The sequence below is a fragment of the Taurulus bubalis genome, assembly GCF_910589615.1.
Source record: "Taurulus bubalis genome assembly, chromosome: 19".
NCBI classification, from domain to species: Eukaryota; Metazoa; Chordata; class Actinopteri; order Perciformes; family Cottidae; genus Taurulus; species Taurulus bubalis.
In genome coordinates this window covers 1,300,001-1,323,762 of record NC_136607.1, presented here as the reverse complement: position 1 = coordinate 1,323,762, position 23,762 = coordinate 1,300,001, and the positions used below count along the sequence as shown (strand labels likewise).

At 42.3% G+C, this 23,762-nt stretch overlaps 1 protein-coding gene across 1 annotated transcript in view; it reads left to right on the top strand.

Annotated features, from left to right (window-relative positions):
- Window positions 1-23,762, top strand: part of dcc (DCC netrin 1 receptor) — a gene marked incomplete at both ends in the record, with an annotated part of 262,383 nt that overhangs the window by 138,126 nt on the left and 100,495 nt on the right. Inside the window, 3 exons of the mRNA XM_079234864.1 lie at window positions 679-827; window positions 927-1,065; window positions 8,290-8,339. Coding sequence (XP_079090990.1) covers window positions 679-827; window positions 927-1,065; window positions 8,290-8,339 — 338 coding nt within the window. The remainder of the gene's footprint in view (window positions 1-678; window positions 828-926; window positions 1,066-8,289; window positions 8,340-23,762) is intronic.

The following is a 23,762-nucleotide window of genomic DNA, read 5'->3' as shown; positions in this document are numbered from 1 at the left end:
ACGCAGACACACCAACAACAGTTTACACAAGTCCTCAGCCGCCCCTGCAGCTTGCACTGGGCTATTGAAACCTGTAGGGACGATTTACGTCGGGCCTTATGTCCCAGGCCCGAGGGGACGGCCTTTGACATGTTTGAGAAAATTCACTCCAGGCAATCCTGGAATAAAGCTGTGGATGTAATGCATGCAAACTGACCCAAAACAGTGCCCCAGCAATGTGCCTGACCAACAGGTGCATGCTGGGTATAGCTAACGTGCTAAAAGCTAAATGGCCTTAAGTGAGGTGTGTTTGAGACAATACTCTCTATCACTTGTGAATACAGAGTCTTGTTCAGGGACTTTTTGACTCCAAGCATGTCACCTCCATACCCCCTAGCAGGAGTATTAATAGGCTGATATTCAAACCATATATCATTTTTTTTATTGGGAGAAACTAAGCACTCCTTTAAAAACAGATATTTAGCACCTCTAAATGACCCTTTGCCACTTTATTGGCGATTTGACGAAATAAACCAAAACCAAACATGAATAAAATAGTTTTGACGTATTCATAATTTCCGCATGCCCCTCAATAACAATTTGAAAAGCCCTCAATGCCGTAGTGGTGGTAGAAGCAGTGGAGGGTGCAGCATCAGTGTGTGTGTGAGCCGTGTGTTGTGTGTGTGTGTGTCTCTACAGTCCAGGTTCCCAGCAGGGTGGAGTCCCTCCAGGCCGAGGCCCTGTCTCCCTCCTCGGTCCAGGTGAGCTGGGAGCCGCCCGGCCAGCCCAACGGCCCGGTCCTGGGCTACCGACTGCTGTGGACCGAGAGCCCGTCCGCCAAGGAGCAGGTCAGCGCCGCTAACACCGCTAACACCGCTAACACCGCTAACAATGCTAACAATGCTAACACAAGTCCCTCGCCCTAACCCCTCTGTGTTTGTGTTCAGAGCGTGGAGGTGAGCGGACTCAACTACAAGATGGAGGGACTCAACAAGTTCACCGACTACACGGTTCGGGTTCTGGCGATCAATCGCTACGGACCGGGCTCCGCCTCGGAGACCGCCAGCGTCACCACCCAATCAGACGGTGAGCTCTACCTCACGATCTTCCTACGCTGTGCGCAGGCAGGCAGGGAACGCATCAGAGTTCACGAGCAGCGACGAGAACGTTCATGTGTTCATCGCTTTTCACAACAGAACTATGGAAAGGCCATTGAATAAGAATGAACCGCCTCTCACAAGTGGGACATTAACAGGATCAGAATATTCAGTTATGTATATCAAGTGAAAACTACATTTGGATTCTACAAGATTACATCAGGATGACGTTATAATTTACCTTCAGTCAATACTCATATATATATATATATATATATATGTATCTATATCTATATATATATAGATATAGATACATATATATATATATATATATATATATATCTATAGATATATATATATATATATATATATATATATATATATATATATATATATATATATATATATATATATATATATCTATAGATATATATATCTATAGATATATATATATAGATATATATATATATATATATATATAGATATATCTATAGATATATCTATATCTATATATATATATATATACATATATATATGTATATATATATATATATATATATATATATATATATATATATATATATATATATATATATATATATATATATATATATATACAGTATGTTATCCAATAGAAAACCAACCTATGTTTAGGCCCTTTCCTCTAAATGTCATCCCCAAACTAAAAAGGGTGTATCTCTGCAACCACTAGGGCTATTTGAATAATTTTGGTGTTATAAAAAAAGGTACACATGTGAGATTTTGTTCAGATGTGTAAATATCAGTCTATACGTTACTGGTTAAGAGTAAATGAAGATGACACACAGAAAAAATGTAAAGGTTTCAGGTCCGCCTATAAAAAAATCACTTTCAGGATGATTATTTCTTTGAAATGATGCAGCTGTAAGGTCCAACTCTAACCCAAATCATAGCTCAATATGTGAACATTCTCTAACCCAAATCATAGCTCAATATGTGAACATTCTCTAACCCAAATCATAGCTCAATATGTGAACATTCTCTAACCCAAATCATAACTCAATATGTGAACATTCTCTAACCCAAATCATAACTCAATATGTGAACATTCTCTAACCCAAATCATAGCTCAATATGTGAACATTCTCTAACCCAAATTATAGCTTAATATGTGAACATTCTTTAACCCAAATCATAGCACAATATGTGAACATTCTCGAACCCAAATCACAGCTCAATATGTGAACATTCTCTAACCCAAATCATAACTCAATATGTGAACATTCTCTAACCCAAATCATAACTCAATATGTGAACATTCTCTAACCCAAATCATAGCTCAATATGTGAACATTCTCTAACCCAAATCATAGCACAATATGTGAACATTCTCTAACCCAAATCATAACTCAATATGTGAACATTCTCTAACCCAAATCATAACTCAATATGTGAACATTCTCTAACCCAAATCATAACTCAATATGTGAACATTCTCTAACCCAAATCATAACTCAATATGTGAACATTCTCTAACCCAAATCATAGCTCAATATGTGAACATTCTCTAACCCAAATCAAAGCTCAATATGTGAACATTCTTTAACCCAAATCATAACTCAATATGTGAACATTCTCTAACCCAAATCATAGCTCAATATGTGAACATTCTCTAACCCAAATCAAAGCTCAATATGTGAACATTCTTTAACCCAAATCATAACTCAATATGTGAACATTCTCTAACCCAAATCATAACTCAATATGTGAACATTCTCTAACCCAAATCATAACTCAATATGTGAACATTCTCTAACCCAAGTCATAGCTCAATATGTGAACATTCTCTAACCCAAATCATAGCACAATATGTGAACATTCTCTCTGCAAAGGTTGACTTTGATAAAGTGAATCAGAACAAAGTTAGAGAGGGTTTAGAACAGAGAACATTCAGGCATTCTGTGACAGTTGAATTGTTTCATTTACCAAACCATATATTTCACTTCTATATTACTTAATGTGTTCAATGCAAATACAGCAGTTTGGGGCTTTTTTTCATAAAACAAGCTATGATTTATAGTTTCATATAACCGCTCAGTCTTCCCCCCTAGGGGGGGGGTTGGTTTTTAAAGTGTTATAATGCTTTGACTGAGTGGAGCTTGAACGCATCATATTGTAGCTGTTGGCTCTGTTTTTAGCCAAGCAGAACTCCGGGTGGCCCTGCACTCCAACAACTATGCAACCTTATATAAGTTCTAGAAATACTTGAGCCCTTGTGTAGTTTTTCTCTTCTGTTCATGTTTATATACGCCGCCCAAAAAAAACAAAAAAACATCTTGATTACATCCTGTTACAAAAGGCCTTTTACACCACAGGAAATGAAAAACTGGGTCTACATGTTATAACAGTTTGCAAACAACGGGAGACAATGGCCGCTCAATGGCCGCTCAATGGCCGCTCAATGGCAGCTCAATGGCAGCTTTGCCCGGACCGGTGGAAGAGAACGAGTCGTGGAGAAAAACCTGAAGAGGACCTGAAAGTCCTGGACCGTTGAAATGAGAACCTGCTCAGTGAATGAATCCACACTGAAGTTTTACTGTAGAGATCAATGCATTATTCAAACATTTGCATAATATGTAATGTGGCATTAGCATCTTTAGTGCTTGTACGTTATTGAAGTTCAGGTTGTTAAATATTCACACGGCCTTTCAACGTAAAAGTCCTTAAGTTAAGGGTGCGGTGGAAACAAAAGGACTCATTAGTAACTGGAGCTTCTGAAGATGAAAACATCAGATCTCTGTCTGCGACCTTCCTCTGGGTTAATTAATACATGAAACAGAAATGTCATATTTCCAGTGTGTTCCACACGGAGCTCTTAACATTCACTTATCTCACTGCGCCCTCTTCTCACCAACCTGGATACAGCATGAACACGTGATGAAGATGCCTTTTATTTTAGTAATTTTCTAGACATGAGTTTTACCTGCAGTCCAGCTATGAAGGCTTTGCAGCAGCATGTGATGTGTGATAAGAAGACGAAGTGGATGTAAAAATGAAAAACTCAGATGCTGTAGTTCAACGCATGCAGCGGTTGATCAACAGCATCCTCATGCAGCGTTTCCCTAAAGCCATGTCTGCTCCTGACAAAACAAAACATCTGTCTTCACGGGAATTTAAGCAACACAACTAACAAATACCTCCGGACGAGCAGTGACTGAAGGTCACTGAAGGATAAATCCTCGCTGCCTGGTCCTTTCCCACGGCAGCCTGCAGGCTGATAGATCCCTGTTGCTCGAGTAGCCAGCTTACAAGCTCATCTTAAACTTTAAAACAAGTTAAATCACCGTCAGCCGATAGCCGGTGGGTTCCTGCACCCCGTCGGACCTGTTCCCTCACCATGCCGATACGGGGTCGGTCCCAACGGACTGCAAACTGAAACCAGAACCAAGATCTGCCCCGGGTGCGAACAGAAGGGCTCATTTTTTGGCATGTTTGATTCCTTTCAGAGTTGAATCTGTGCGTTCATTTTGATAGACCTCAGTTCCATGGATGCCGTCTAGTTGAGGGGTTGAATCCCACCGGTTTCCCTCCACTGTTCACATGATGACACTCTGGATGTGCAGTGTGTGAAATACCCAGTCACCATCGTGTGCTAACTACTGCTGATACGGACTTAAAATGCAATTCACAATATTTAATATATACAAGCCAAGGTTACTGTACAAGGTTTTCTATAGCCCAAAATCCCAAATCCTAAATTATCCTTTATAATTTTTTTAATTTAAGATCCCAAGATCTCCCTCCCTGAGACCCCTGTATATCACACACTGCTCATGTCAAAGAGCTTGGAACCAACGCAGTGCCGTATTACTCCTGTTTATTGTCTACAGCTATGCTACATCTGTCAATCAATCAGGAAGTGATACCAGCAACACTAGTTTATGTTTAATGGAGCTACTCTTTGGTTTACATGTGGACCACCGCTGGGTCTGGAGTCTCTTCTGAATGGATCATCGTGACTCGCTGGAGCTCAGACGGTCTGTTGTTGTTCAAAAAGTTCCACACGAGGACGATGAGAGAGAACACACACACACACACACACACACACACACACACACACGCACACACACACACACACACACAGATGCAGAGCGGCTGCGTCTCAATGATAACAATGACTCGTGTTTCTAATTGAATCCTCAGTAAAACTGACACACAGAAGCTGAATCAGCTGATAAGCCGCTGACGGTTAATCATGCGTCTGGCTGGACGGCATGGGCCGCATGCAAAACATAAGCATGCAAACCTGAACATGCAAAACATGAACATGCAAACCTGAACATGCAAACCTGAACATGCAAAACATAAGCATGCAAACCTGAACATGCAAAACATGAACATGCAAACCTGAACATGCAAAACATGAACATGCAAACCTAAACAACCCTAAGACTCTCCACTTCCAGGCCTCTTCGTTTTCCTGCTCGTCCTCCTCTTCCTCCCATCTTTCGTCCTATTTTGTTCTCTTCTTCATCCTTTTCCTTTCCTCCTACTCTTTTCCTTTCCTAGTCGCTCTTGTCTTTGTTGAGATCTTCTTCCTTCTCTTCCTCATCATCGTCTTTATCTTTACTTTTCTTTTTGGACTTCTCATCCTCCTATTCATTTATGTTTCTGTTCTTCCTCTTTTCCTTCAACTCAAATGTAATTTTTCTTTTTTTTCTCCATCGTCCTCTTCCTCCCGTCTTCTTCATCTTTGTTTAGTGTGTGTGTGTGTGTGTGTGTGTGTAATGACACCTGTCTTGCGTCCGTGGTAATCTTGTTTTGCAGCAGTGCCTCACTCAGATCCGTCTGCTTCCTGTCTGCTGTGATGACATCATCAGGGTGATTGATTGACAGCAGTGACCTGACGGTGAACAGTCAGCCACGCTGTCACTAAAGAACGACGATGATGAGGAGTCCAGGTCCAGAGTCCTCTGAGAGGAAGACTGTTAGCAACTGTTAGCTTAGCTCAAATGAAGAAATGCACCAGCGACTGATTCATTTATGACATCCATATATATCCTGTGAGATTCAGTGTGGCCCAAAACGTTAGATTGTTCCTTTAATTCCTGAAGACCTGACTTGCTGACCATTACTTCTCATCAGCCCGTGCTATCAGACTGTGAAACCTTAAACATATCATGTGACAAACACTTCTGTCAGGAAAAGCATCCAAAACACAGCTCAGAATTATGAAGTTTTCTATAAACACATATTATGAATGATTAAAGCACGTGGAGCCTCCAAATTTTTCCCCTAACATTAGTAACACGTGTGGACACTTATGAAAATGTTATATATACAGTACCGTAAAAGTCGGGTTATAAGCCGCTGCTACGTTCGGTGGGTGTCCCCGCTAGTTCCCCGCTGTAGCCAGCTAGCGCTGCTGCTAGTTCCCCGCTAACTTCCGCTTCCGTAGCGGGACCAGCCCGGCTAGACGCCCGGCAGAGGGGACGCCCGACTCTGGCAGCTAGCAGCAGCAGCAGCAGCGGGGAGCTAGCAGCAGCGCTAGCTTGCTACATTGGGGACAACCACCGAAGGTAGTAGCGGCTTGTAACCCGGATAATAAAATAATAAATATTTATAATAATATTTAAAATAATAAATAATAAATAATTAAAAAAAAAAAAATAATAATAATAATAATAATAAATAAAATAATATATATATATATATATATATAATATTATCTGAGCTCTCTATTCTTCTCGCCATGAGATGCAGAACTTATAATATATATTGTATTATTGTATTATTTATCAGATACACTACAGCGAAAACGAGGCCACAGAGAGTACATTGTGGCTTGGGGTTCAGAGAGTTTCACCCGTTGTCACTCAACGTGTCACATGACTACGTCACGGCCTCTCTGCGTCTGATAGCAGCTTGAAGAGCATGAAAGAGACGCTTCAGGCTTTGAACTCCACGTCAGCATCAGAGGCTCAGAGCTTCTGACGCAGTATATACAGCAGGAAGGTAGGATGCACGGATCCTACAAACGCAGACGTTCAAACAGGAGACCCCTGTTCATGTCCCGAGTGAAGCCACCGTTGATTATTTTACAGTTTCTTATCTTACTTACTTAAAGGTACGGTTGGTCATCTGATATGTTTGACCTGTCTGTCAACTTCCTGCCTGCTCGTATTCTGCCGTGCACTCATTGTCACCGGAGACTTCCACGAGCTGCTAGCTTAACTGCTGTGAGTGATAACAGCAGCCATGTTGGTTTCCATGCATGATGATCATTTTGGGGGCGTGGCTTTGGAGGGAGGCCTGACTTTGCGAAATTCCTGCTAGATTTAGCGACGTTTGGAGCTGCTGCTGCTTTCATGTGAAAAGAGTTTGCAACACTGGACTGTTATTTTGTACATTTGTTTTTTCTAGCATACTTTGCTAGTTTCTCAAAATGACCAACCCTAACCTGAACTAACCCCAGTTACAGAGCAAACATTTACACAACAAATGTACTTATTTGAACCCAACCCACATGTTTTTCCTGAACCTTTAACCGTGTAGTTTAGTTGCTTGAGTGAACCTAAAAACTGAGTAAGCCTGCGTTGGAAGTTTATTTTGAATTAAAACGGTTTTACGTGAACACAGTTGGTGTCCAGCTTACGTTTCCATGAGTAGGGAGTGAGAATGTGATGGATTTGATTTGAACGATTACATTAAAGCTCCCATTAAAACGTAGCACAGTGGGTACTTTACGTCGGCTTAACATGTTATTTTTCCCCAGAAGCATAATATCATTGTTTTCCCACGTTAGCTGGACCTGTCCTCTGGCTCACTTCTATTTACTAAAGGTTACATCCCCACTCCTAAGCATTTTTAAAATGTATTTATCGGCATTATTACATATGTCGGGGTGTTTTCTTTGAGGCGTTCTCCCTCCTGGAACAGGACCTGAAGGCTATGCAGCATTGTGGTTATTGCCTTAGAGTTTGAGTTAACACACATGGTCTGTGTTGATGTCTCACAGCACAGTGAGTGAGGTGTGATCCGTGCTTCCTTCTCAGATTGTTTTCTCAAAGGATTTTAAGAAACCTGAAGAAGTGAAATTATCCAGTTTACATGTTTTATATGTATAAGAAAACATGATTTTCTAAAGTAACAGATGAAATCCTGGTGGTAACCTGAGCAGCTAGTTGAATGTAACCTGATGTGAATATGAACGGTGTTTTCTTTGTCGTTGCAGTGCCCAGCGCTGCTCCCCAGAACATCACCCTCGAGGTCGTCCTGTCCAGGGTGAGTTCAACTTCTCCTCGTTCATCCGTTCATCCTCCCTCTCTTCATCTACTTCATCCATTCATGTGATATTAACAGTGAAAGATTGAAACTTCATCTGCTGGAAACTGATATTTAGGACATTTTGTATGACATTTGAAGAAAGACTCTTTGCACTGAGGCTTGTTATTCCAACTGTTGCCTACATGAACCATTTAACATTTAACTTTGAGAACCGGTTTCTCTTCATTCTGACACATTTAAACTGTGACACTGTCATCAGTCAACACTCTCTGGTGACGTGGCCTCATTCTACTGATGGATGTGATCTACATGTTCTACATGTACTGTCGCAGCTGCTTCAGGTGAATGATGGGATGGGAATGTGGTGGAGGACCATACAACATATTGTCATGGTCAAACACTCTTCTTGCATTTTAAAACCTGCTGACCTCCATGCGCTCTGAGGCGAGGCACAGCGGGCCAGGTGTCCTGCGTCCAAAAGCTTCTTTATCACAATATGGTTAGTCAGGTGCTCATGAACATAAAACTACGTTTCATTTCCCTTGGAGGTGAATGTGTTGGTTGGTGCTGGTGTGAAATCCCCCAAGGCGGCTCTCCTCCCAGTGGACTCTGGTGGTTCGTTTGTGGTGTGAAACCAAACCAACCAAGCACCGGATTCTATCAGAGCAGAGATGTGATTATATACATTCTCAAATAACAGTTCGTATGATATACCTCTTCAAAAGTTACTCCCACGGTTTCTCAAAAGAAACTCCCATCTTCACAGGAAACTCAGTTAGATTCAGGCAAAAAAAAAGTTTAGGAATATATCGTCGTTTGGGTTCAAATAAAGAAGTTCCCTTTGTGAAGCAGTCAATTCATGTGACAAATAAATCAACATTGACTTCTCTAAAATGCAAAAATGTACCATTTTGTCTCTTGGACCCATTAACTCAGCCTTGAGGTGTTGAAGCTCCCATAAAGATATAACAGACGGCATGAGGTGCATAAGTGAAATATATAAGGTAGCCGCTGCATGCTGGTGTTCTGAAACAACAGGAAGTTAGTGGATGTGGTTCAGCCAGTTGACTTGTCCTCTGCTGTGATGCTGTGACGCTGTAACTGTGGTGCTGTGGAGGATTTGATGGTCCTTTAAAACCCTCAGAGCCCGACTGCGTCAGAAATGACTCAGTCATAACTCATAGTCAAATATGAACACACAGACATAATGCATCCATTTCTAGATTCAGTCAGGCCTCCATTGGGAAAAGACGTCCATGAATCATCCATAAATCATAAAAAACAGTCTGGACTTAGATGTCTGCATTGCAAACAGGACCGGCTTGGAGATGGTTTGTCACGCTTTAATGCTGACAATTATCCAAAATGTACAAAAATAGAATGAAAACAAAGTATGGAGATGTTGTCTAGAGGCCCACCGTGACTTTGAAAACCTCCACCGTGTTACATCAGATGCTCAAGAGAAGAAAATAAGAGAAGTTTGATTGACTTTATTGTCATTCAAAGTAAAACTGGTTTCCCAGCAGCCAATCAGATACAACAGAAGACATGGAGTACATACATATGTACAGGTATACAGATATGCACAGAACAAACCAAAAGAGCCAAACTAAATGCACCGTGGGCAGCTGGAGGACAGTCAATAATAAACCTACCTCTCTCTTCACTTAAATATTAATATACAGCATCAGATCACTTTCAAGGGCAGATGGTGTTTTTTAGAAGACAAGGTCATGTCTCATTCTAAAACATCCCGTCTGGGCTGCACCGGGTCACATCAGGCTGCCTTTACATGCGCAGCAAAGCGAGTTAGCGATCTGTCCGTTTACATAAACAGAGCGCTCCCTGTAATAATGCTGCTGACCGTGCAGAATGTATGCTGATGAGCCAGAGGAAATGGTGTAAGCTCTGCTGCTCTATCTCACTGCCTTCACTGGGATCTGTGTGGAACCGCTGGACCGTGGACAAAACCACAGGAAATCAATTAGTGTGTGATTGAGGCGTCGGGTCAGAAGATCACAGTGATGACCGGAGGGATTCCAGAAGGCCGTGCTTCTGCACAGTAGAGCTGCACTGTGATCCTGCAGCTGAAGGCTGAAGGGTCACTTCAACAAACGCTGTTCTTTATCTGTTTAAACAGCTACATGATGTGAAGTGGAGGTAGCCCACTTCCTCATTGTATCCACATTACTGAGGATCATTTATCTAACAATAAATCAATTTCAAAGCACCAATAGTCAATCCTACATTGCCGTAATCTCAATATGGAGGTATTTTATATTTGATATTATCCATATCACCCATCATCTTGAGGAACCGCTTTTCCACTGGAAAGCTTTAGTAACAGAAGTTGGCTGATCGGCCGACCAATTCACACCAAATGTGTCCATTTCTTTATAGTGTGGACCTTCTTCACTGGAAGAAAAGCTCTGCTGACAAAGCTCCACTCACACTGCCGATGGGAAGTTTAAATCTCCATCAGCCGTCTCAATACAGGGCAAAGCCATCAGTAAACGTTCCAATGCAGTAAAGCTGATTTCTAAACATATGAACAGGGTCAGATTTAGCATGTCATCAGCTCATTGCATGGCCGTTATCAGGCCTCATATATCGGTCAAGGGCCCCGGTGCTCCGACTAGGAGGTTCAACAGCCGTTATCATCTGCTCACATGGTTACTCACCGACATGAACACAACACGATCCGCTGGTGGACACTTACTATGACGGGAGCAAAGGACAAAGCCAAGATGGCGACGGACAAATCGCTGAACTCGAGGCTTCAAACCGTCGACGACCACTTCTTACAGACAGTCTCTGGCTGAACTTAACGTTTGTGTTTTTTCCAGTAACACGACGCGTTTTACTTTCACAATGTGGTCGGTACAGTTTTGCCCTGGAAAACAGTTTTTTAGCTGCTTTGAGATAATGGAAACTAATAATAAATAATCAACAACATGGAGAGCACTTTGGCTCCCAATTTACACATTATTGTTTTCTGGCTCCACGAGCATTCGTCTGTATTGCAAACACCAGCAGCCAGCTCTTCAGAAAGCCTTGGTGTTTAGGTTTCTCCTTTCATCATCAGGTTATTGCATCCTCTTCTGAAAGCAGCTGCAGAGAACATGATGAATGTTTCCCGAGTTGGCTCATAATTTATGCTCATAAAGAGGAGGTTCACACAGCCTGTGGAGAGCTGACCTCATTCAGTTTCCGTCCACTTATTCTCCTGAAGTGATTGATAATTCTCTACCGATCGGCTCTCGGGTTCGGATCAATCAGTGATGTCAGAGCGTGACATTTAAAAGCCTCATGATACCAGCTGAAAAAAGGCTTCCTCTTTTTGAAATGTTGGCTGATGAAAGTAAAATAAATACAAATGTTGATGAACGCTGAATACCAAACATCCCAAAGCAGTAGGTTGTAATGCGTTTTCACTAAGCCACACCCTGATGCTACCTCAGTAAAGTCTAGAATAATTAGTGGTTCTGTTGCATCAGAACTGCAGCGTCTACGTTATTAAAGTCAAACCCTGTGAAAAGAAACTAAACTACTTTAGGTTCAGGCAACACAACCCTTGGGTTCGGTTTAGGAAGAAATCGTGGTTTGTTGAACACATAAGTTATGTCACAAAACTCAAGTAAAATGAGGTGGACCTCTGGTCTCACATGGGACACATGATTCTCCTGGGTGAAAGTTGTGATTGTTTGACCCAACCACCCAACCCACGTAGACGCTCTATGTCACCTGACTTCCTCCTGTGCTCCCGTCATCACTAGTATGGCCACTGGAGGTCCAACGACACAAGGAGACACAAGCGTCAGCAGAAAATCTACTTCTCATGTTGGCCTGCACTCTGTGTGAGTCCTTAAGATGGAGTCCATATCCTCCATGGCCGACACCAGACCGGCCCTTTGAGAAGGACAAAGTCCATTCAGCGAGGACGGATGAGGAGAGCCTCATGTCAAACCAACACTCAATGTTACGCAACTTACAGATCGTCACCTTCCTACAATAACGGCCTGAGGGGCCGTTCACACCAGACGCGACTCTTAAAAGTGCAGCCGCTTCAAAAACGCCTTGGAAATTTTTTAAAAAGCATTTAAAAAGCATTTAAAAAGCGCGCATGAAAGGTGCGCCGTACCATAGGGAAACAATGGTTTTGCTAGCGACGCGTTTTTGAGAGTCGCGTCTGGTGTGAACGGCCTAAGTCATTTTTTCAGGTTTTTCAGAAAACACAACACACTTGACCAAATGTAATTGGGGTGCACAAGCTGCCTTTAGACACGGCACACAATGTGTTAAGATTACTAATATTATGTTCCAGTGAGATTTCCATTGACAAAAATGCTAACTAAATTGCTAGCTTAAATGCTAGCTTCAAAATGCCATCTTGAAAAGCTTGTAAAATGTCCTAAGTCACATTGTCTTTTGACTTAGGCAAAATAAAATGTCTTTAGTCTCACTCTTGACATGTTATACTACAGGGTAGAGTCACATGATAAACTGAGGATGGAGGAGATTTTACCAGAGGTGGGGATTTAGGCAAGACAATCATTTGTCAAAAAATGACTTGGGCCATTATTTTAGGAAGGTGGGGATATTTAACTACGTAGAATACATAACAAACCAAATGATCTTCTCTCATGTTGTCACCTGTACTTCAGCTTCAGGACAGCTAATAACTTTTGGCCGATGTGATGCGAATCGTTCTCTGAGGAGATGTTGAGATGTTGAAATGGTGGTGATATTGTTTACTGAACGTTGTCTGAGACAGCAGGCATGAAAGCAAGTAGATAAGTGCTTTTAGCTGCAGTCGTAGTGCTGAAAGTAATCGTGCAAAGGTTGCCAGATGAAGTTAAAAATAAATCTAGAGAGCTCCACTATTGAAAATCTATATAAAAGAACAGCATGTGAACTCTTAACTGAACTCCTGCTGCTTCCTAATCACGGCTTAATGTGTGTGTGTGTGTGTGTGTGTGTGTGTGTGTGTGTGTGTGTGTGTGTGTGTGTGTGTGTGTGTGTGTGTGTGTGTGTGTGTGTAATATTAAGACTACATCAACAAAACAAATGTACAAATCATGGAAGCAAACAATATAAACAATATCTTATATATATATATATATATATATATATATATATATATATATATATATATATATATATATATATATATATATATATATATATGTGTGTGTGTGTGTGTGTGTGTGTGTGTGTGTGTCAGAGGTGGGTTGTTAACATGCAAATAAAGCAATTAAAATTCATGCAACATACACACACACACACACTAATACACACAGATGCACGTACAGACTGTATATATGTGACTTACGCGCTCACAAACCCGCAGTGACACTCTTCCTGCCGCAGCGTTATTGGGTGATTCACTGGAGGCAGAGAGACGAGGTCAGGGTCACGTCACTGTTCACACCTCTCTGAGATGAGAACACAAACCTCACATCAGAGCGCTGTTACCGTGTGATAACAGGTGGCGGACACTTGAAACCCCTACAGCCCGTATGCTGCACACGTATATCTCACGTATTAGCGTGAACATCATACTCCAGACTTTCAGTCAGCTAGTTTTGTTGTTTCTATGATCAAAGATCAGTTGATGAGGGTTTAACCCTTGAAAAAAAGACTTATTGTTGTTTTCTTTGTAGTGTCATATTGAAATATTTAAGATATGGACAATCAGAAATTCTCTTTCTCTGTCTTTGTGTGTGTATAATGTGAGTAGTTATGACTTCAGGACCCAGCATTTCTAGCAGATAGCCAGCACCAGAAGTCACCTCACCTTTTAAATATGAATAAAAACTAATATTAAATGATCACAAACAAGCACAAAACTACAAAGAGATACACAATGACCACTTAGAGACGCAAAATAACTACAAAGACACAGAAAACAACAAAATGACAAAAGAGATTAAAAAACTAAACCTAACTGATGCGAAATGACCAGGTGGGCATTCTTCGTACCGTATCAGGCTAACTCGGTTTCTCCACGGCTGATCCGCGCTGAAACGTCTCGTTCATTCTAGCCAGACGTCAGTCATCTGATAAATGCGCCGCTCCTCTTCAGAAGGATAATAATGGAGCACTGACACCACCATGTTCTAACAGTACAATGGACAATAAACTCAGAGGAACCTCTTTTTATTTCTCCGCTGAGAAGAAGGAGATGATCATGAAGGCATATGAGGAAGTCAATGCCTTAATCATGGCAACATCTAATGCTGCATTCACAGCAAACGATTTGCAACGTTGTTGGTGTGAACGCAGCATAACTCCGCCCCCGCTGTGAGACACAAGCGTGGCAAATATATCAGACAAGTTAAATGCGTCAGTGTTGGGAAAATGTATCCGCTAATTTTAAGTGCTTCTGCTTCATCACCCAAATCAATCAGATTATATTTATTTAAATGTACCTGCTGGCAGTAGTATACAAATTAATATATACTTATGAGGATATGTGTACTGTATGTATGATGTACTATATATGTATGTGTAGATTACCATATAACTAGGAGTTTGAATATGTGGATCAGTGTGTATGTATTATTCATAATCAGAAATTCTATGTCATGGGTCCATCCACGTTGTGGGTCCATCCACGTTGTAAATGGTGAATGGACCCATACTTGTATAGCGCTTTTCTAGTCTTCCGACCACTCAAAGCGCTTTAGCACTACATGACATCATTCACCCATTCACACACTGACGAGAGGAGCCTCAGTCAGTTTCCTGCAGAAGGAGAAAATCTTTCTGCTGTCAAACCAACTTTTCAGACAAATCTGACATTTCCTCAACTTTCCTCCAGTCACTGGGGCGTTACTGTGTGTGTGTGGGGGGGGGGGGGTTCGAATGCTCGGTTGAACACACAGTCAGAGTTTACAGTATGTCACTCCGTGGTTTTTCTATTTTTTTTACCCATAATTCCCCAGTGCGTCCAGCTAGGGTCCCGGTCATTGTGTCCGTGTGCAAAGCGTGAACTCCTCTTGGAGACAGGAACCGCTGCATGACGCTTCCTGTTGGAGCGGTGAAGCCTGTTCCTCCTGGAGAACCTGGAGACTCATTTAAACATGAATTAAAATACCCGCTGATGTTCATCTGGCTTCTGAGGATGATGAAAACATCCATTATGAACTCAGAGTTAATATCTGTCTATACCTTCATTCTCTTTTCGCATGCCAACAACAAATGTCAAGAATTTTGAAGGATTCTGAAATGTTGGAGGCGCTGGTTCATCAGCAGGAGAACGTGGAGACTCACATCCACATAGTTTGTGTTCTCATGCAGCCTCCAGGCCGTCAATGAAATATGTGAACAGTAAAATATGAATGGATATTCCAATATGAAAATGAATATAGGATTGTAAAGACAGCAGCGCCACTACAGCTGACTGCTGACAAAACGCCACGCCGTTACATGAAAGGCCAAACCAATTAAAGATTAACTTCCTGTTCCAGTTCTGGTTCACACACACAAATGAGACAGTACAATTAATATATGTAAGAGTAATGCCTCCAAAATATGAATATGATCCTGTTTGCTCAATTGAAAAAAATCATCTGTATGAAAGTAAAGTACACACACTCCTTTAAATGGTAATTGTAAAGGTACTTGTATTTCTCTTTTCTAGTCTTCTGACCACTCAAAGCTCATTAACACTACATGACATCATTCATACACTGATAGGAGGAGCTACCATGAAGGAACCACCTGTCCATCAGGACTAACTAACATTCATACTGATAGGAGGAGCTACCATGAAGGTACCACCTGTCCATCAGGACTAACTAACATTCACACTGATGGGAGGAGCTACCATGAAGGTACCACCTGTCCATCAGGACTAACTAACATTCACACTGATGGGAGGAGCTACCATGAAGGAACCACCTGTCCATCAGGACTAACTAACATTCACACTGATGGGAGGAGCTACCATGAAGGAACCACCTGTCCATCAGGACTAACTAACATTCATACACTGATGGGAGGAGCTACCATGAAGGTACCACCTGTCCATCAGGACTAACATTCACACTGATGGGAGGAGCTACCATGAAGGTACCACCTGTCCATCAGGACTAACTAACATTCACACTGATGGGAGGAGCTACCATGAAGGTACCACCTGTCCATCAGGACTAACTAACATTCATACATCGTCGGCACAGAGAGGGTTCAGGGAGCCGTTTGGGGTTAAGAGTCTCGCCCAAGGACACATCAACATGGGCGAGCGGAGCCGGGGATCGAACCGCCGATCCTCTGATTAAAGGACGACCCTGCTGAGCCACAGTCGCCCCAGGCAACTAATGTAGAATTAGCAGTTCTCTGAAATTTATAATACATTTACTGTTACAAAAGGCTTTTTCTATCATTTAAAACGGACTCAATGATTAAAAAGTTGCTCCTCTCTCGTCTCAAAGGTCGTGCACGCAGACAGAACATCTTCTGGGGGTTTTGTTACTGTGATATTATGGGATATACTTGTTTGACATTGTGATATAACACAGTTCCACTGGAAGAAGAAGGGTTGAAGTGAACAACGTTTCACACACAATGAGCTGAGCTTCAGTCCGATCTGAACATTCATCCATTCATCTGGGAATTCCCTCATCACAGCGTGACCAGATGATTGCGGTTAATCATCTGGGATTCTCTCTCTCTGATGTTTTGGCGAGTGGTAACGGGATGATTTCACCCCCGGAAACAAAAGAAACAAACGGATACATAATGGGATGATTGTTGTCACTCATCAGCTGCGTTTCCCCCTCATCCCCTCATCCCCTCATCCCCTCCTCTCAATCAAGCATCACTCCAGCTTCACCTGAAGCCCCGCCCACCTCATCACGAGCACATTTTCTAATTAGTCAGAGCGGTGAACAGCCGGCTGTGAGTGGACCAGGGAGGGTCCCGGGACCGGCGGGGTCGGGTTCCTGTGGAACGTTCCTGATGTTCTCTGTCAGCGTTCTGAGATAAAACATCATGTCTTCTGCTGAGCAGCTCATTTTAACAAGACACATGTAATGTATTGTTTTGTTTAAATGTAAAGACAACAACTCCCAGGATGCTTGCTGTCTCTGGAGGAAGGAAAGAGCTTTTTCCTGCATAATGTATAAATTGCAAATAACACATTATGATGGAACTGGTTTTCCTGCTTTCCATAAAACTGTCCTTCCAAGAAAAAATTTGAATTCCATGAAAAACAAAATGTATGCATCTACTTAAAGTGACATTTACAGGATTCAGAAATAATGTGAGGGACACGTTTTCCATCCCCAGTGGAAATTACGCCCTTGAGTGATCTATATATTTATGCAGGATCGTAACCGTGGTAACATTGAAACACATCAGTATGGATGTAGGTATTTCCCCGACACAGAGGGAGGGCACAAAGAAGGGCTGTTGTGTAGAGACGGTGCTACATGTGTTGATTCATAGATTTGTGTACAGAAAATTAAATCAATAACGCAATTGAAAATTGTTAAAGAATGAATTGCCGTCTCAAGCACAGCTGCAGTGAACGTAGTCATGGTGACGTTGGTGGACTGATGTTTTGAAGCCTCGAGTTGGGCCAGTTGGCCGTCGCCATCTTGGATTACGTCCGTTGTCAATTTGGCTTTTTGCAACCAGTGAACTGAAGTTTTCCATATTTTGAACGTAGAGATGTGGTAATGCTCTGATAATGACCTGTCAATCACCTTGTAGCCCCGCCTTAAAGCATCCCTTGCTTTATGGTCTCTTTAACTCTAAATGACCATAATTTACTAAATAAACATCATGTTGTATTGAAGAAGACTTGAAACTAGAGATTGAGACATAAACTCATGTTTACAATGTTTACTGAGGGAATACATCAAGAGAAGTAGAGTCATTTATATAGACTTCTATACAACCAGAGGAGTCACCCCCTGGTGGTCAGGAGAGAGAATGCACGTTTTAAGACACTTCCGCCTTGGCGCCACTCGACCAGAATTAAAGGAAAACTATGTATAATGCACACACACACACACACACACACACACACAGCATGGTGTTGCATGTTGTATTGGAGAGCAAATAAAGACAATCTGCCCTCCATGTGATTGCTCCTTTTACCCAGAGGACATTAACACACATACACACACATACACACACACACACACAGACACACACACGCACGCACACACACACACATGATATGATTGGAGCTCTCACCTAGAGGACATGAACAAACAATCACAGATTGAATTCAGGGAGTGTTTACTCACCTGGTCCTCGTGTGTGTGTGTGTGTGTGTGTGTGTGTGTGTGTGTGTGTGTGTGTGTGTGTGTGTGTGTGTAGGTCACTGGGTGGAGGAGGTGCTCTGTATGCAGCTCTCACACTACAGCTCAGCATACAGAAACCGAAGAGAAACACGATGAATGAATTCCAGATTCAGTTCAAAGTTTTGTTTTTTCTTCAAATTGTTTTTTGATCCATCGATCGGACAAACTGCTCAGCAATACAAAGAGTCCGCTGGAAATACAATAACTCCGACTGTACATTTAAAATAATACACGCCAGCAAATAAGGACTTCTGTCTGGAATGAACTCCAGTCTGAGAGCTGCTCTACCTGCATTCTGCAATGGAAGTCATCCGGACTTCAATGTACAGAGAACAGTTTGGTGTCTACCTTAGTTAAACACAGATAAATACCTACTTGCGTTTACGATCCAGAGGAACACACACTTAGTTTTGTACAGTGCATCTTCATTAAGTCGGCCTCAGACGTCTCTGCTTCCTGTGATTATCCCTGTCCATCTGCTTATAATCAGCACTCATCATCATCAGTGTTATCTTCATCGGCTTCCTGCATTTACCCCTTTGCTCTCTGAGGGACAGTTTAAACAGACGGATGCCCTCGGCCTGTTTGAAGGCGGTGAACAAGGCCGCGGCTTCACTTGCCCCGTTGCAATGTCCACTCCATCTGAATACAGAGCAGCTGCAGGAGGGACTTCTGCTGCCGACGTCTTCTGCTTCACACAGAACAGAGAAAAAAACAAAAAAGATTCAGCGTTACAGCACAGCCTGGAGCCACTTCACCTCTAATTTACACAAGGAAATGAAGTTCATCTGAACGCGCCTTAATTGATCCATAGAGCCCATTTAGCTCAGTGAGAGCTGTAAAGAGATGAAACTCAGCAACTCAGCCAGTGGGATGGCTTATACATAGCAGTAATGATAGTATTAAAGCAGTGCTAGTGTTAGCAGCTGCAGTTACAGCAGTAGTAACAGCAGCTGTAGAAGCAGTCATAATAGAAGCAGCAGCAGTAGGAGTAGTAATACTAGCAGCAGTAGTGGCAGTATTACAAACAGTAGTATCCGCAGTAATAGCAGCAGCAATAACGGCAATAATAGCAGTAACAGCAGTAATAGCGGTAATAGCAGCAGTAACAGCAGCAGTAACAGCAGTAACAGCAGTAATAGCAGCAGTAACAGCAGTAATAGCAGCAGTAACAGCAGTAACAGCAGTAATAGCAGTAATAGCGGTAATAGCAGCAGTAATAGCAGCAGTAATAGCAGCAGTAACAGCAGTAATAGCAGCAGTAATAGCAGTAATAGCAGCAGTAACAGCAGCAGTAACAGCAGCAGTGATAGCAGCAGTAACAGCAGTAATAGCAGCAGTAATAGCAGTAATAGCAGCAGTAATAGCAGCAGTAATAGGAGTAATAGCAGCAGTAACAGCAGTAATAGCAGCAGCAATAGAAGTAACAGCAGCAGTAACAGCAGCAGTACTAGCAGTAGTAGCAGCAGTAATAGCAGTAATAGCAGTAATAGCAGCAGTAATAGCAGTAATAGCAGCAGTAACAGCAGTAATAGCAGCAGTAATAGCAGCAGTAATAGCAGTAATAGCAGCAGTAATAGCAGCAGTAACAGCAGCAGTAACAGCAGCAGTAATAGCAGCAGTAACAGCAGTAATAGCAGCAGTAATAGCAGTAATAGCAGCAGTAATAGCAGTAAAAGCAGCAGTAACAGCAGCAGTAACAGCAGCAGTAATAGCAGCAGTAATAGCAGTAATAGCAGCAGTAACAGCAGTAATAGCAGCAGTAACAGCAGTAATAGCAGCAGTAATAGCAGTAATAGCAGCAGTAATAGCAGTAATAGCAGCAGTAACAGCAGCAGTAACAGCAGCAGTAATAGCAGCAGTAACAGCAGTAATAGCAGCAGTAATAGCAGCAGTAATAGCAGTAATAGCAGCAGTAACAGCAGTAATAGCAGCAGTAATAGCAGCAGTAATAGCAGTAATAGCAGCAGTAATAGCAGCAGTAATAGCAGTAATAGCAGCAGTAATAGCAGTAATAGCAGCAGTAATAGCAGCAGTAACAGCAGTAATAGCAGCAGTAATAGCAGCAGTAACAGCAGCAGTAACAGCAGCAGTAATAGCAGTAATAGCAGCAGTAATAGCAGTAATAGCAGCAGTAACAGCAGTAATAGCAGCAGTAATAGCAGCAGTAATAGCAGTAATAGCAGCAGTAATAGCAGCAGTAATAGCAGTAATAGCAGCAGTAATAGCAGCAGTAACAGCAGCAGTAACAGCAGCAGTAATAGCAGCAGTAATAGAAGTAACAGCAGCAGTAACAGCAGCAGTAATAGTAGCAGGAGTATCAGCAGTAGAAGTAGTAATAGAAGTAGCAGTATACAGTGTCATAATTAGTGCATAAGATAATGTGACGCAATATGTATTTACAGTGATATCATTGATAACAGTCCATGAAGGAAGATGTAGTTGGAGTGTTCCTCCCAGTAGACTGTGTGTGTGCCGTCGTCCTCCTTCATGCACGGTTGGCCTCTCTGCGTTCTGGTGGGAGTTGTTCCAACATGAATGTAACTTCTGTGTCGTTTCCATGGAGACCTCACATCCGACCGCGGCCCGTCAAAGTGGCTAATTAGCTAATGAAGCGCGTGGCGGCGTTCAGCCAGAGAGAGTATACGGAGGAATTTGGCCGGCACACACATTTAATCAATTTGTCCCTTTCCTTTTCTCTCCCTCCATCCTTCTGGATCCTTCTCTCAGTAATCAGTTCTACTGTAATCAATTAGCAGGATGAGGAGCGGCACAGGGAACAGGTGCAGCTAAATGTTAATGAATTCCTCCGTGGCTGTTGTCACAGTAACACTGGCTGAATATTTAAACTGCTCGTTGGCCCGATGACTTACATCCCAGCTGATGGAGGGACACACACACCATGGCTCTGAGTGTGTGTGTGTGTGTGTGTGTGTGTGTGTGTGTGTGTGTGTGTGTGTGTTAATGTGACACCAATAAGGGATAAGGGAATGTGTGTGATACAATCTGCTGCACATGTGTAAGTGGCCTCCTGGTTGTGAGCGGAGCGTGTTTTGTATATAATGACGATCTACTTCAATTCATGCTGTTAGCAAAAATTGTACCGCAACAACAGAAATACTGGTTTCTGATTGGCCGGCAAGCATGGAGGTTTCATAGTTGACTTGTAGACAAACAGTTTTCTTCGTATCCACTCTTTGTCACGAAAATGTGTTCTGTGTGCCAATTATAGACGGAATGTATTTTAAACCCACCTGCTCACGGTCTTCTTCACCTTTTTGGGCCCCTCGCTACTTTTCTTGGTGCATTACTGCCGCCTGTTAATCAGCGTAGTGGTGTGAAACGTGTTTTTCGTAATGTTAATCACGCCAGTGAACATGGGGGTCCTGTAGTTTGATGTGTGTTTGATAAACTGTATCCAACGATACTCTGTCACAAAAGGCAACGCATTGCATTACACGCTCTGCCAATGTCTTTTGAGAGTCTACACTTCCTGTCTCCTTATGCTACGTTCACACGAAAAGTGTTGCTAATGTTACTCAAGCCTGAAAGGGGGCGTGGCTTATCTCCGTAAAAACAGTTACCGTTTCCTCCATCCACCATGGAAATAACCACTAGTTCTGCTTTACACTTGTTGTGTAAATTCCACATACGTGGGAACATCAAACTACCAGCGCTACTTCAGGACCAGCAGCAGTTTGATTCAGCAACAGGACGGCAGTGATGACGGGCGGAGCTTCTCAATGCTGATTGGCTAACGCCACGCAAACGTGTGTCAAATGCGTCATTCGCGCTGCCTGGTGGAAAATTAGCTGTTTCACAACCATTGCTGTCTGTGCATTGACTTTTCATGTAATCTACTCGCGCGTCAAATTCGCAACGGTTTTGGTGTGAACCCAGCATAAGAGGGCGTGTCCTAAGTGGGCGTGGTCTAAGAGGGCGTGGCCATTGGGCATCCCCTGCACCTCGTTTGAAATTGTTGTGAACGTTGTGTGGTTGGATGAAAGCAGATTGGGTTATATTTGTGTTTTGTTTCATATTCTCTTTAGCCAACATTAGCTATTTACACAACAAACAGATCTACCTGTCTGAAAAATTACATTTTATTGTCAGCGTGTTCGGAAGATAAGTGGCTTGTGAAAAAAATGTCTAACGTCTAACCTTTGGTGACTCTGGAGTGAGATAATGGGTCATAATCTGTGTTCAGGTTCACTTCTCTCTTTGGAGTCTAAAGGGAAACTGACCCGTCGGGTTCTTCCTGGTCTCTCTGACATCACTCTAACATGGCTCCATACATAGTGGTGAACAGATCCTCATGTTGGGCCCAATGAGCAGCAGGCCCTGTCTTACTGGTTCAGTGGCAGAGCAGGGTCGTCCTTCAATCTGAGGATCGGCGGTTTGATCCCCGGCTCAGCTAGCCCATGTTGATGTGTCCTGGAGCAAGACGCTTCATTTTGCTCCCGTAGCTGAGTATGAATGTGTGTGAACGTTAGCTCCTCCTGATGGGCAGCTGGCACCATCAGCGTGTGAATGGGTGAATGAGGACAAGTAGTTACATGAATGATCATTATCTGATATAATTCCTCAGAGATCAAATTCTGAAGATAAGTCATCCCAGGGTGTTTGCAATGCTCAGAAAAGCAGCTGTTCCTTTTATATACAGTAATATTGTCCTGTATTACAAGTTATTTTTGGAGTCACATGACCGTCACTTCTGACCGTGGCCACCTAATGACTCAGAACATACACTACTAGAGATTACACGAGAGTATGATTATTGTTTATTTAATACACTGCCTGGTTTTGTTACTGCCCACCCATTTCCTCCGACCTCATGATTAAGTCTGAGTTGAATTAAGTTGTAATTTTGTAAGAGACGTCTCAGGAGGAGAATAAAATATATAAATATATATCTACACAAACAGCAGGAGAAGCTTTAAAGAGGCAAAGAAGAGAGAGGGGGATCGAATCTTTTTCTACTCTAATTCATTAATCTTCATTAAAGTCCACCTAACACACACGCACACACACCTACACACACCTACACACACACACACACACACACACACACACACACACACATATACACACAGACACGCAA